Below are 15,595 nucleotides of genomic sequence, written 5' to 3' on the forward strand. Positions count from 1 at the left end.
TTGAATTGAACTTTATTTAACAAGGATTAAGATTTAAGGCTACGCCTTTTCTTACAATCTGTCCTTGGGACGCACAGACACACAATGATAAAACTGAAAAATTAAAAATTAAAAAGTTAAAAAGATTACCAACAAAAGCCGAAAAGGAGGTCAGAAAACTTCAGCACGTGATGATAAAGATGACGATGATGACGATGATGATAATGATGATGATGATGATGATGATGAAGATGAGGCATGAAGAGCATACATATGTGGTTATTTATAAAATCAAATGCATACTATGCAAGTAATTATAAGTACAAGCTGGTAGCAATCGAACATGTAGCAATAGTACAACAAAAATATGTTCAGAATATACAATGCACAGCATATCTTTGGCATAGAGAGAGAGAGAGAGAGAGAGAGAGAGAGAGAGAGAGAGAGAGAGAGAGAGAGAGAGAGAGAGAGAGAGAGAGACAGACAGACAGACAGACAGACAGACAGACTCAGGCAGAAACGAAAGTTACGCATCAACAGATTCATCACAGCCGTGGAACTGAAGTGTGTGTACATTCCATTATCTGAAGAACGGGGAAGATAATTCAATGTCGCAAAAACGCCAACAAACATTTAAAAAAAATAGAAAATGACAGGAAACAAGACTAGGGAAAACTGTCAATTCTGATCGTATTAGCGTTGAAAAATATGGAATTCATACAACTTTACTGCACCATGAAAACTAAAAAAAACGTATGATGTCAGACAGGAAAATATTGCTCTGTGTTAATTACAGGAATAAAACAAACCTAGGCTACCTTTCTTACCAGGATCGCACCACAAAGGAACAGAGAGAGAGAGAGAGAGAGAGAGAGAGAGAGAGAGAGAGAGAGAGAGAGAGAGAGAGAGAGATACATACAGACGGAGACAGACACAGACACAGAACAGATAGTCACACCCCCCTCACACACAGAGCTGACTGACCTGATAGTTGGCGGCAAGTTTGCTCCTCCAGCCAACGGAGAGCTCCTCTACGGTGAGACAGAGGTTGTGGCCGCCGTCCTGGAATGGAATCTGTTTGGGTTTGTCCACCAGCCTGCCGCCCAGCCGCTGCTCCACTTGCACCACGCCCTGCAACCACACCCCTCTTTGTAACACACTGATCGCTAGGTGAGACACGGCAAACACACGATACAAACTATTCTGATTGGACACAAATTCAATGAAATTAGCACTGGCAAAAATTAACATGCCACACAAGCCATGCCAAAAATGTTCAATTGACTCTGAATGGAGATAAAAGTAGGAAATAATAGGCACCATAGCATGTGTTTTTGAAACTAACTTTGGTAATGGTTTGAGAAAAAAAAACACCCCAACATCAACCATCAATAAACATTATAAACAACAAAACGGAGACTGTTGCTAGAAATCTTTGAAAAGAACTCTTGACAGAAAATTTGAAGTGTGCGAAAATTATACAGTACGAGCACCTAAAAAACAGATTAACCACCCGATGAAAGGAGTTACAAAAGAGGGAAATGAGATATAAAGGGTTGCCGGGTGGGGGCAAAAATATCGAGCCAACCTCCAACAACTTTCGCCTCCAACCAATCTTGAGTCCTTGCCTATTCTGCTATTCAGAAAAAGGCACACGATTTCTCAAATGTAACTGGCAATGGTAGCTTTCCAGCTAATCGCCCAAAGGCATTATTTACTGACCGACCGACCGACGACCCTCCCCCCCCCCCCCCCCCCCCCCCCTCCCCTTACAGGACTCCGTCAACCAACAAACTGATCCACAATAGATGACAAAGTCTTGAAAGACGCAGGAACTAAAATCCATAGCCGGCGCCACCACACCGCCCCGCAAAGCTCATTTCCCTATCTCCCTTACAGCCCCATTCTTCCAATAAGGCCGTCACAATATTTCTTCTTTCTTCCCCGTATTTCTTCTGCACCTTGTCTCGAACACAGACAATCTATGGGGAGGCTGTCCAGATCGGAATCAGGCTGCGAGCGAGTGAGAGACACGGCAAGACGAGCCGGTTGTGTTTCAAGAGTGAAATTTGATGGTCTGAGGCAAGCCTGAGACAAATGAAAACCAGCTTAGCCCGGTTAAATCTCCGCCACCGGCTTGCCAGTCATTTCCGGCTGCGACTCGGCCACATCCACTTCATAAATCCACCTTTGATGACTTGAGCAGTCGAGACCTATTCAATCAGAATTCATTTCCATGCCATTAGTTGTTGGGTGAAACGCTAGATTATCAAATGCAAATCGCGGGTCGGAAGTATCTACCCTACGCTACGAGAACTGCCGGAGGTCGGACACCTCAATTCATAACAATCTTTGGTGACGGAAGAAAACTTTATTCTCTATCCACAGGGTCAGGGTCCCCGCTGGTTTATAGAAACAAAATTCCATGACTTTTCCATGACTTTCCATGAGCCTCAATAACATTTTCCATGACTAGATCCACAGGTAGCCATTTCCGAACACGCAAAATTTTTACGTCTTGTCACTGCCAGTTTTGACACTGGCTTGCTTTGCACTGAATTTGAGTCAGTTTCTACGCAGTGTCTCTTCGACAAGCAAGTCAAGCATTTGCTACGCAGATGTTTGCTGGTCCTGTCATTTCACTAAACTGGACCAGCCACTGTTTGTATCCATGTGCACTTTCTTAAATTCCGTTTCGTAACCGTCACTGTGACTTGACGAACTGTCATTTTTTTCACCGCGATACACAGTTCATTGCGAAGATCTTCCTCGGTAATTCGTTCCAATTCCGCATACTTTTTGTTGTCAAGAAACAAATCGAAAGAAAGTTTCAAACTCATCATCCTCCATCTTGCTTGTCGAAGCGCTAAAGTACTTTATCGATGCAAAACCAAAAGCAGAAAACTTTGACGAAACCGACTCAAATGCAGCGCAGACGACACGACGAGATAACGGAAGGAAGTGAGCCTCGCTTTGGCTCAAGTGCCGTTAAAAATACTGTTATTCTCGTATGCAAATACGAACGAGAAGTTGGACCGCTGGCTGGCAAAGGGGTGGGAATCGCTGGGCGACGAAAATCGCCGCTGGCGTGCCAAAGGTTATTTTTTTTTCTTTCTTATTTTTGTTAAATTCCATGACTTTCCATGGCTTGAATTGAAATTTCATGACTTTCCAGGCCTGGAAAATTAAAAATCAAATTCCATGACTTTCCAGGTTTTCCATGACCTGTACGAACCCTGTATCTAGTTGCAGATATCTGATCCACTACATAGCTGTGTTATTGTCTGTGTTTTTCTTCGGCGTGCGAATCTTTAAGGTAAGGACTCACTCGTCGCACTTTTCTTACTTTGGCAATTGAGGTTAAACAACCCTGTGTCGTACCTAAACTAAAGTAACGGAAAATAAATTAGAAAACAATTCAGAAACAAAGAAGGAAATCGATTATCGTTATTCCTTGGAAAACTCAGCATGAAATGAATACTATGTGGATCCATCCTCTCAACCCTTGTTTTGAAATCCTCCCTTCAGGTAAACGTCCTCCCTTTGGCACGTAAAAAACAGTTTAAAAAGTCATTCATTCCTTCTGCAGTCACCATTCTAAATTCTTCTCGCATCACGTAGAGGCCGGTCAGAAGGTAAAAAACAAAAAGTAAGTGTGAGTGAGTGAGTGAGTGAGTGTGAGTGTGAGTGTGTGTGTGTGTGACAAGCATTTCTCAGAAACTACCCGACGGATTTTAATGAAAATTGATGCATACATTCTTCAGGGCATTTCCTAAGGGAGTTTTTCTACGATTTTGTATAGGGCTACTTGATGACGTCATATTGGACCGTTTGCAAAAGTTGAGGCGGCACTCTCACGGTTGCAGTTTTTCATCAATTTGTTTGAAATTTTCGTTACATGATCTTCGACTTGGTGCGGACTACGGGATTTCATTTCAGCTTGGTACCTTAACAATTCGTTTATGAAATGTTCACTCAAAATTACAGCAGTCCCTGCAATGTACGGCCCCCGGCGTGAGCGGACACCTGACATGTACGGACACATTTGCTCGGCACGGAGTGTTTTCCTTCTATATTTGCCCCCCCTTAAACGGACACCTGCAAAACGTGGACGCGGATCGACACTCATTTTCGGTCCCAACAGCAGGTCATACCTCCAATGTACGGACAGACCATCGTCAAATTTTCACCACAACAAAATCGATAACAGAGCAGTCCGGTTCTTGGGACAAAGATCACAGCCGCAATGGCGTGATGACAGTCACTGATAACTTGAGTGCACGTGTACCCATCAGGAGGGGAGGTAGTTTTGGTCAGGAGTGGAGTACATGCGAAGATGCCACAGGAAACCGCACTGAGCTCTTTATTCTTGTCTGTTGGACAACAGAAACCACAGTCGATAAAGGTCCTGAGCGAAAGTGAGTGAAAAACCGGCCACAGTTCTCAGCATCGTGTGTCTGTGTGTAACCTCTTTCATTGACAAGATACTCTTGTTTCCCCTCAGCCTTGACCAGTGAGTCGGTTGCCTAATCTATGAACCCTTCAGTTGTCTTGCTTTGTCAAAAGTTACGACACAGTCAACTGGTTTTGCTCTGAGTAAACAGTGCAGCTGGCCTCTCTGGCCACAGCCCCCAACAGTACATGGCTGGAGGGAATGAGAGAGAGGAAGGGGGGGGGGGGGGGGTGGAGGTTAGCTGGCTAAACTCTGTGGGGTGTCCGGCGTCACTGCATGTCAGCAGGAAGAGCATTGGAGAGAAATAGAGAGGTGTACTCTTCCACACAATTTCCAAGCATCAGTTGTCACGGCTTGGGGTAGGCATTAGAGGGAGAGTGGGAGCTGTGTTATATGTGCAGTGTATTTCCGACTGAAGAGTGAAAAGTCACTGCCATGCCACATGATCGGCATGCAGTCAATAAAGCCAGACAAGAAAAAAATAAATTACATGATTATGACATGCAGCTCTATCTGCTGCTATTTATTCAAACTGGTTTTCAAGTTTATTCTTGCAAAGCATCTGCACACGCTCCTCTGTGCTGTGTTTGTGTGGCTGCTTTCGTATGTCAGTGCATGGTGAGTGTGTTCACTGCCTTGAGGATTTATTTTATCTCTTCTTTTCATACAAATCCTTTTTACAGAACGTTTGAAGAAGTAGTAGGAGTTTATTGTTATTGTTTAGTAGCCACAAGAAGTGATTAGCATAGACTCAATCCTGTTGTTTGTGTGTCTCTGTGTGACTGAGTGTATGGGGGAGGGGGTGGTGTGGTCACCCCTCCCGTGACCGACACCTGCAATGTACGGACAGTTTTGCTATGGCCCAAGGGTGTCCGTTCATGAGAGGGACTGCTGTAGCCAACTTTGTCGATTTCTTAAAAGTCGATATTTGAATCACAAAGGTGACATCATTTTATGCTGTATTACCTTGTATCCAAAAATATATGGTTTTGTTGTGTTTGATTGAAAAATGCGCTCAACTGTGAAGGCTCTTTGCAGTTTACAAAATCCGATTTTGTGATATTTGTAATGTGGTTCCTCTGCTTTGAAACCCTAACTCCTGTGATATGAGAGAGTAAATTTACATAGTGCAATATTATATTTGATTGTGATAGACTTAGAGACGTTTAACCTTATTTAGATTTTATCTGTAATTTTTATTAAATTTAAAGATGACATGGACAGCACTCTGGGTCAACGTTATTGGAAATATAATAGGTGTGCTTGTTACTATATACGTGAACCTATGTTTTATGTTTTTAGTTTTATGTGTGTTGTCCTATGAATTTTTTTGTTATTATCGTTTGCAGGGTGTGCCGAAGAAATTGTCCATTTTTAATTTTATGTAATATTTTAATGGACAATAAAGTGCTGTTATTGTTATTGTTATTGTTAAATGACGGGAGTCTTTCAGGACAGAAAGGAAAGACAGGTGAATGTTTGATGAGTGACGTAGGAAGGACATGTTAATGATTGATGTGTAAGGTAGGAATCGAAAATTTTATAAGTAAATTTTCATTTGATTAATATACTTACTCGAATCACATAAAGCATTGACACAGTCTGAGATGCTAAGGTCTGAAAAGGCTACCCGTCTTAACAATTTAAAGGGAAGCAACCCAACCACAAAAAGTGTAAACGTAGCCATGGTAACGACCATATACCCGGGGAGTTACCTCCCATCTGGGGTGTGTGACGTCACATCCCCTGCTACACACGTGGTATCCTCATATGGCTTTAAAGAAACTAAAAAACCATAAGCGGGGATGGTGGGAGGGAATCCACTATGTGATTCGGGTAAGTATATTAATCAAATGAAAATTTAATTATAAAATTTTCGATTAAATTACATATTCTTACTACGAATCACATAAAGCAGATAGCTTCAACAAGGCGGTGGGAATGAAAAACAAACTCACCTCAAATCCTTGCCAGGACCTGGCCCCCTGCAACCAAGGCAGGGAGAGTCCTTGAACCATCCTGCCGGACAGCAGCAACGTCTCTGAGATAGTAGTGAATGAACACGTCCTCAGAACGCCAATAAGCCGTGCGCAGCACTTCATCCAGCTTCCTTGACCGAAGAACGGCCAACGAGGATGCCCAGGCCCTAGTTTCATGGACCCGAGCAGAGTCCAGGGGAAAGGCAGGCTGAGCCCACCCCCCTTGTCTAAACGACCCCACGCGTACGCTTGTCGAATGAGAGTAAACACCCACCGAGCCATAGTAGTCTTAGAAATATCTTTTTGTCTCACCGTGTTAAGGGAGATGAACAAAAGTTTTTGAAATTTCGATCTAAGAGGCTGTGACCGGGCAAGGTAGATGCCAAGGGCTCTAACGGGACAATTAACTGAATCCGGATCGCCAGGAGCCAGGATGTTGGTTAAAGGTTTAATAAGAACCAGCGGGGATACTTGATCCGGAGCCTGGTTCTTTGCCAGAAAATCTGGACGAAAACGCAAGGAGACTGAACCATCAGGCTCGTGAGAGATTGTTACGAAGCGGTTTACTCGTAATTTTGGTAATGTGTATTGTTGTAAATAGAATAGACTATAGCGATGGTCAGACATTGGAAAGGGCTATAGGCTGCATACCGTCGCGTTGACCGCAGTTGAACCTTTGTGTAACTGACAAGGTTTTTCACGTGCAAGTAATGCAGGCGACAGCTCACTGGCAATGTCATAGCAAGAACGACTTTGTAAAATCAGTCGCCGTCAAGGAGCCAAGCTCGACTCATGTTTTTCGTAACACTTTAGCAGACGGGCTCCTGTTTTAGGTATCTGACTGAAGAAGGATGAAGACTGACGAACTTTCCCTATCAGTCTACGTGATATCTTCCATTTTCATATTCATGCCAGGCCGGCGACTGTACTAAATGTTGGCTTTACACTCTTTTGAGGTATGTTTGAAACCGGTTATATTTTCATGTCATGCTGTCGTATGTGAGAAGAGTGACTGTTTCTGTGTTTAACGTTATTGTGTAGGCCTAAGCTATTGTGCTACACTGCTTAAACATGTGAGGGTTTTACGTAACGTTTTCTTGGCTTTAGAAAACAGGAATTAACGTGTAAATAATTATATTGGCTCATGCAGCTTAATATGTTGGACGAGTGAGTATTTTTATTGTGCGAGTGAAAGAAACTAAAGACAAGTTGATTTATGGACTATAAACTTTACAGTGTTCCAACTGGAGGGTTTTCATCGACGGAGGCTGAACTGAACTGGTGACTGCGGCTTGGTGTACATGACCATGGCATGGAGAGCTGGCAGAGTTCTACAGTTAGCCGCCGAGACGAACTGGAAGGATCAAGGACTACGTCAAGCAATGGTCGCGGTGTCGTGAGGACTGGTGCATCCTTGTCAGTCGTCTGAAGGACTTACAGCCATACCAACATCTTGAAAGCCGAAAGATGGCAGTAGGGTAACGTACAGTAGAATACCTATTCGTCTTACCTGTTAAGCTGCTTTGTTTGAGCCAAAAGGTGTCTGCGTCTTGGACTGTAGAGTTTCTTGCGGTGTTGTCGGCCTAGGGTACTGGTCGAAGCCGGAAATGATTTTGTGATGTAAAAAGCTTTGTAAACTAATAATAATTAGTCTTGGCAGTGTCAAGATCCATTTAACACCAGGTTTTTGCGTGTGTGAGTGCGTGTGCGCTTGTGCCTTGTAAGCTACGGTAGCGGACAACTATTCAGATTACATTCAAGTCTGTAAACAAATACTAAATTTATAGAGTTGTGTAGAGGCATTTATGATTGTCTAAAAACCGGGCTATACCACTCCATAACAGAGATGTCTTCCGGATTTCCAGAGAGAGCATGGACCTCACTCCCCCTGCGAGCGGATGCTAATAACAACAGAAACAGCGCTTTGCGTGTCAAGTTGGAGAAAGAAGCATTGTGCAAAGGCTCGAACTCTGCGGAGCGCAGATACTCGAGCACCAAGAAAAGGTCCCATTTAGGCATGAGAGTGCGAGAACGAATCTCCTTAAGGGCTGCACCCTTAATACCCCCGAAATGACGCCACTGACGTCGATGGAACGACCTATCTGCCGTAATGTCACAGAGATGGCAGATCTTCTCACCCTCAAAGAGGAAACAGAAGCTCCCTGAGAAGAGAGAAAAGACAGATGGTTTGCAACGTGCATAGAGCGAGGAGCTAGCGCGTTCAAACCACGGGCCTGACACCAGGTCGCCCAGGCCTTCCAGTGTGATGCATACACGGACGAGGTGGACGCTCTGTGAGAATGCTGCACCAAGTCCAATGTCTGTTCTGAAGCTCCAGAACGCCTCAGCGAGGACCGAACAACTTCCACACGTGAAGTTTCAGCAGATCTGGCTGTTCGTGTGGAATGCCGGTACGAGGCTGCACCAGTTCCCCTCTCACGAGTGAGAGAGGAATGGGAGGTCCGTGGGCGAGTCTCAGCAGGTCCGCGAACCATTTTTTTTTTCTTTGGTGTTTTACGTCGTTTTCAACAAGGAAGGTTATATCGCGACGGGGGCAGGGGGGAGATGGGATAGAGCCACTTGTCAATTGTTTCTTGTTCACAAAAGCACTAATCAAAAAATTGCTCCAGGGGCTTGCAACGTAGTACAATATATGACCTTACTGGGAGAATGCAAGTTTCCAGTACAAAGGACGTAACATTTCTTACATACTGCTTGACTAAAATCTTTACAAACATTGACTATATTCTATACAAGAAACACTTAACAAGGGTAAAAGGAGAAACAGAACCGTTAGTCGCCTCTTACGACATGCTGGGTAGCATCGGGTAAATTCTTTCTCGTCCCAACCAATATGGGACTCCCCCTAACCCGCGGGGGGCCCGCGAACCATGCCTGAGAGGGCCAAAGGGGGGCGACCAACAGAAGCGTTGGACCCTCCAGCTCCGCCTTCCGAATTACTCGGCCGAGTAATTGGAAGGGAGGAAAGGCGTAGGCCTCCAGCCCCGTCCAAGGAATGTCCAATGCGTTCGTCTGCCAAGCCTCGGGATCCGGGAATGGCGAGACGAAGATCGGAAGCCTCTTGGAAAAGCGGGTGGCAAAGAGATCCACCAGAGGCTTCTGGACGAGGACCCAAAGATGAAGCAGTGCCCCGTGAGTGATCGTCCACTCTGATTGAAGCACTCTGTCGGAGCGACTGAGCGCATCCGCCAGAGTGTTCAAGCTCCCTGGAAGGTACCTGGCTGTGAGAGTGATCTGATGTTGCCAGCACCAGACCAGAATCTCGCAGGTCCTTCTCGAGAGAGACGGGGACCGTGACCCTCCCTGCTTGTTCAGATAAGCTGCCACAGTCGTGTTGTCTGTGAAAAGACGCACGTGCTTGGCGTGAATGGAGGGCTGAAACTCCGCCAGAGCAAGAGCCACAGCCTCGAGCTCTAGCAGGTTGATGTGCCACAGGCTCTGCTCTGCCGACCACAGGCCCGACGCTGTCTGTCGGTCTGTGTGCGCTCCCCACCCCAACAAGGACGCGTCCGTGAAGAGGTCCATGTCCGGGGAAGGCAAAGCGATCGGCACGCCCCTGCAAACCCAGTCCGTGTCCAGCCACAGAAGGGTCGCTGACTGAAACCATCCCTGAAGAGGGACAAGGGCGTTCCAGTCCACACAAGGAGAGACCACGTACGGTTTCAGTGCAAACTGAAAAGGCCGCTTGTGAACTCTGCCCAGGGGCACCAAGAGAGCCATGGACTCCATCTGCCCCAAGATGGAGGCCAGCGTCCGGAGGGAAGCCCGCAGGAGAGGCAAAGTGGAGCGAATGAGAGCTTGGAGCTTGTCCACCCATCTCTGAGAGGGTTGGACAGTCCAAGGAACCGTGCTGAAAGACATCCCCAAGTAAGTGAATGTCTGTGACGGAATCAACTCCGACTTTGATCGGTTTATCGAGAAGCCCAACAAGTTGAGTATGACTCGAGCAACCTGTCTGGCTTTGGTTCATGATGAGCCAATCGTCCAGATATGCCCGTAGTCAATTACCCTGCGACCTCACCAGTGCGCATAACTGTCTCACCACCATGGTAAAAACCCACGGTGCTAGAGACAGCCCGAAGGGGAGTGCGCGGAACTGGTAGACCTGATCGCCCCACGAAGCCACTTCCGGTCGGACGGATGCACAAGGATGTGAAAATATGCATCTGTCAGATCTATCGAGGTCGCCCAGTCTCCTGGGCGGAGGGAGTCTCTGACCGAAGTCGGTGTCTCCATCTTGAACCGTATCGTTCTCAAGAAGATATTGAGCTGCGATAGGTCCAGGACGGGACGCCACCCTCCGGAGGCCTTGGGAACGGCAAAAAGCCGCCCGTAGAACCCCAGAGAGCTGTGGTCTAAGACTCTCTCCACAGCGCCCTTCTGCACCAGTAAGACAATTTCCGCCTGAAGCACGGACTTTGCCTCCTGTGAGGAGGGGGGCTTGAAGGCCGGCGGACGCCAGGAAAGAGGAGCCTTTCTGTCCTGCCAAAGCAGGCGGAATCCCGATCCCACGACACCCACTATCCACTGGCTGTGTACAGAAACCGACCAGTGCGACAGTGCCCGAGAGGGGCCCCCCGCCATCACCAGAGTGGAGGGCGGAGGGGGGGGGCGAGACCGGGAACACTTCATTGGGGGTGGGGCTTGCTGCTAGAGCCGCCGCGCCCCCTACCAGAAGCTGATCTTTTCCTCGAACCCCGAGAGGCCGAGTGAGAAGAAGACTTGGTCTGCTTCATGCCAGCAGGCTTAGAGAAGCCAGAAGCCTGAGGAGGCTTGGACTGCAAAGGCTTGGCCTGTTTCAAAGACTGAAGGGAAAAGTCCGAAAACTGTTGATCCCTGTTGGTCTGGATTTCTGATCGTCTGGCATCAAACACCAGATGACCGAACAAAGACCCGTCCACAAAAGGCGAAGCTCTGAGGGTGTCAAGCGTAGACTGTTCCGAGAACTGGGAATGCGCTAGGAATAAATCCCTTTGACACGAGACAGAATGCACGTACAGCAGAGAAGACAAGCGCATCTGCTCCTCATTGACCCGAGCGAGGGCGGAGAGGAGAGTAGACACGTCATCAGCATCCTGCTCAGCACCGAGAACAAAAGGATCAAGTGACTCGGTGAGAGCGCGGGAGAGAGATCGGATGATGGTCTCTGAGATGGAGGCCAGCTCCAAGAGCTGCCGGCTGATCTCTTCCGAAGCAAGAAGAGTATGGTCGGGCAAAACAACGCCAGAAGAACTCTTGATAGGCTTGGCCAGCAACGGAAGCAAGTCCGGCGTCACCGACAATGGTGCGCGCGGCAGTGCAAAGGAAGTCAACAAGTTGCGCGACAACTTCGGCAAGGCAAATTTCCTGTGACCGGAAGGCACAAAAGAAGAAGCCTGTGCCGCCGAAGCCAACCAGGGCTGAGCTTGCTCCGGAACTGAACCATGAGGAACGAGTAACGGAACAGGCGTGTTGGGGCAACCACTTCCGGCAGGAGATGGACGAGCCAAAACCTGTGAAAGCTGATACGCAACAGAGGGGGATTCCGCAAAACGGAAGCGAGCATCACCCTCCCGTGCATACCGGGAATACGCCATCGCCGAAGGCGCGGCGGAAATGGAATCGGGCTTAGCCGAGGCACCTTCCGGAAAATACCGCGAAGTTACCTCAGCCGCAGCTTCCAGTGCAACCCGAAGCTGTGCCGGAAATCCCGAACGTGATTGCTCACTGACTACTGACTGAGTGTCAGAATAGCCGAGAGAATCACAGTGACCGAAGTCACCAGAGCTGGTGGTAGGCTGGTGGATAGGATAATCGGAAACCGGAAACCCATCCGACCGGAAACCGTCCTGCCTCGTATCCTGACTGGTACCAGGAAGGAAAGAGAGTGCAGACGGCATGCCCGACGGCACCGGAACTGAACAGTGTGTCGACCCAACACCATGATGAGAGGAAGACTGTGCCCTGACTGCCCATAGGGCAGAAGCTGATCCTCATTCACTGACATCCGAGAAGGAGTGTCCGGAAGAGAAAAAGCCAATCCGGACTGAGCCAGAAACGCAACAGACAAAACCGCACCTTGATGCGGAAAAGAATGTTGCAAAGACTGGGGCCGGAAGCCCTGATGCCCGAAGGCCAGTCCACGGTCAACTCCAGCCACGACCTCTGTGTGTACGTGTGCAGGAGGACCTTCGCTTCCGGGAAAACCCGGAAGCGCGACTTCCGAAACCGGAAACCGCCCTTGCTCAGAAACGTCCGTACACTGACTGTGTACTGGGCGAGACTGAGCAGTAAACAGGTTGTGATCCTGAACCAACGAGCTCCGTCCCAAAAGGGACCGTCCGGAGGCTTCACGAAAGCCGGTGGACAAGCTCGACATACCTTGCATGCCTCCAGAGGAAGCAGAAGAAGAAGCGGAAGGTCGGACATCACGGAAAGTCGGAACGGCTGGAACCACCAACGATGCCAACGAACGTGCGTCACCCACTGCCGGCGGAAGTACAACACTCGCAGGCGGCAAAGAGCGTTTCAATTCCTCATGAACCAAATTGCGAAGTTCTGGAACAAGTGAACTTAACAACGTCGAAACAAGCGCACCTTGCCCAGTCGCCGTGACGGCGGGAGAGCAAGGAGTAGTAGTAATACAAGTACTTGACCGCCCCTCAACCACTGCGTGGTCAGCAGGGGCGGAAATCGGAACAGACATGACGGTATTTCTCGCCTCATCCGAAACAACAACCAGTACAGGTGGTTTAGATAACGAGGCCGTTGACTTGGGTTTAATTTTACCCTTAACATCACCCTTGCCCCGTTTACTACTGCTCTCTGCCATGCCGGCCGCAAATACAAATGGCGGCCAACAACAACAACAAGTTAATGACACAAAATTTGCAAGTCCAAAATGGACGAAAATGTATCACTAACAAGCCAAAATACTGCTATACAACAGTCAAACAAGGAACGAGCTCACCCACTACGCAGCGGTAAGCCAGAAGACGGGTATGGTGGTCGGTGAGTGTCACAAAACACAAACAAGCAACCACGCGAAGCCAAAAGCAGACAACCTCTCGCCAGAGCTGAAAAAGTCGTATGAGGATACCACGTGTGTAGCAGGGGATGACGTCACATACCCCAGATGGGAGGTAACTCCCCGGGTATATGGTCGTTACCATGGCTACGTTTACACTTTTTGTGGTTGGGTTGCTTCCCTTTAAATTGTTAAGACGGGTAGCCTTTTCAGACCTTAGCATCTCAGACTGTGTCAATGCTTTATGTGATTCGGAGTAAGAATATGTAATTTAATGACAGGTAAATGATGAGTGAGGTAGGAAGAACAGGTAAATGATGAGTGAGGTAGGAAGAACAGGTAAATGATAAGTGAGGTAGGAATGACAGGTAAATGATGAGTAAGGTAGGAAGGACAGGTATATGGTTGAAGCGTAGGGTAGGAATGACAGGTAAATGATGAGTGAGGTAGGAAGAACAGGTAAATGATGAGTGAGGTAGGAAGAACAGGTAAATGATTGATGCGTAAGGTAGGAAGAACAGGTACATGATGAGTAAGGTTGGAAGGACAGGTAAACAATGAGTGCGGTAGGAAAGACAGGTAAATGATGAGTGAGATCAATCCTGAACTCAGGTCAAAATGAGTTCGGCTCATTCTCTCGCCTTGAGTTTCCTTGTCTGGCAAGAAAACCGATTTTTTTTTTTACATATTTAGAGCTTTTTGTAATGTATTATTGATATAAGCAGATTCGCGATCGTCGATAATGATTTTTCATGGTGTTTTGTAATTTTTAAATTAAGACAGTTTCAAGCGAGCTATTTTTCGCGGCTGTATTTACTGTGCAAACAACTCTAAATATGGCAAAAGTGTCACGTGATAATCAACCGTTTGGTTTCGGCGCTCACGGGAGCAGACGATTTTTTCTGTAACCAGTTGACAGTGATGAAACCATATATTACGGTCTCCTTCCGGCAGCAGTCCCAAAATTTCGACTTGTTTTGACCTTAGATCAATGTCTTTATAACTGAAGAACGATCACCGTCGAAGTCGACCAATCTGCAATCATTTTTGTCTCGTGAACACTGATCTCAAATTTAGATCAGTGCTCGCGAAAAACATATGGGAGATAACTCTGTATTCTTATTTTGATAGATTCGCGTAGGACTGTAGCGTCCGGTCAGAGCGACAACTGGCAATAGCCGTGGAGCGATGCTTATCAGAATGGAGTGAGATAGGAAGGACAGGTGAACAAATGAGTGAGGTAAGAAGGACAGGTAAATGATAAGTGAGATAGGAAGGCCAGAAACTCACGTCCAAAGCGTCTTGCGTGTCCTCTACCACATAGACACGAATGCTGTAGTCCATAGAGGGAGGCAGTGCCGGAGCAAAGGCAGCCAGTCTGTAGATCTTGATTGCCTTACCACCGGGTACAGACTCGCCGATCAGAGCATAACGGTTGAGGTATTCCATCATGATGTGGCAGTGGTTGGGGTCCAGCTGCGTGTACACCTGTGAGTTGATGGTCTCGTGACCCAACACTACTACCCGCTGAAATACAAAGACATCCAGTCACTTTCAATATTTCTAACATAATTTAATACAGTGTCTTTCTCCCCCGAAAGCGGCGTAGGGCTGCCTAAATGGTGGGGTAAAAACGGTCATTCACGTTAAAACCCCTCGTGTTTTTGCACAAGTGTACGTGGGAGTTTCAGCCCATGAACACAATGGAAGACGAAGATACAGTGTCTTTCAGTGCACGGTAAATTGAGCTCGTTACGTATACCAAGAGGATGACAGAATTTGAAGTGCCAGCGCATCTTAATAACAACTACATCAACGCCACTATCTCCATCATCACCACCACCAACAAGAACAACAACGACAATGACAACAAGACAACATGTTACCTTCCACTGAGGTGGTTCATCAAGGGGCGAGTCACTGCGGTAAAGGGATAGAACCCAGCTGCCCTGTCTCATGCTGGCGCAGTGCTGGAAGGAAAGGATGACTGGCTTCATGAGGACAACACCAGGAGGCCCCACCAGTACCACGGGACTCAAGATCGTCTGGTGCTCTAAAAACACAACACACAATTACCAACATGTCAATCAGAACCAGAGATATACTGCTAATACTTTGCTGTGTGTGTGTGTGTGTGTGTGTGTGTGTGTGTGTGTG

At 47.2% G+C, this 15,595-nt stretch overlaps 1 protein-coding gene and 1 long non-coding RNA gene across 8 annotated transcripts in view; one reads left to right on the plus strand and one right to left on the minus strand.

The window, feature by feature from the left end:
• The window catches only part of LOC138955311 (netrin receptor UNC5C-like), a 508,460-nt gene that overhangs the window by 33,791 nt on the left and 459,074 nt on the right, over positions 1–15,595 (minus strand). For all 7 annotated transcript variants that reach the window (XM_070326944.1, XM_070326961.1, XM_070326954.1 and 4 more), the window contains 3 exons: positions 15,325–15,491; positions 14,729–14,965; positions 964–1,110 (listed from right to left, as the gene is read on the minus strand). In XM_070326944.1, the coding sequence (XP_070183045.1) occupies positions 964–1,110; positions 14,729–14,965; positions 15,325–15,491 (551 nt within the window). The remainder of the gene's footprint in view (positions 1–963; positions 1,111–14,728; positions 14,966–15,324; positions 15,492–15,595) is intronic.
• LOC138956253 (uncharacterized) lies at positions 6,963–8,088 on the plus strand. Its single transcript, XR_011452567.1, has 2 exons — positions 6,963–7,367; positions 7,648–8,088. It is a non-coding gene; the product is annotated as an uncharacterized lncRNA (long non-coding RNA).

Source organism: Littorina saxatilis, linkage group LG2 (genome assembly GCF_037325665.1).
Source record: "Littorina saxatilis isolate snail1 linkage group LG2, US_GU_Lsax_2.0, whole genome shotgun sequence".
Taxonomy (NCBI): Eukaryota; Metazoa; Mollusca; class Gastropoda; order Littorinimorpha; family Littorinidae; genus Littorina; species Littorina saxatilis.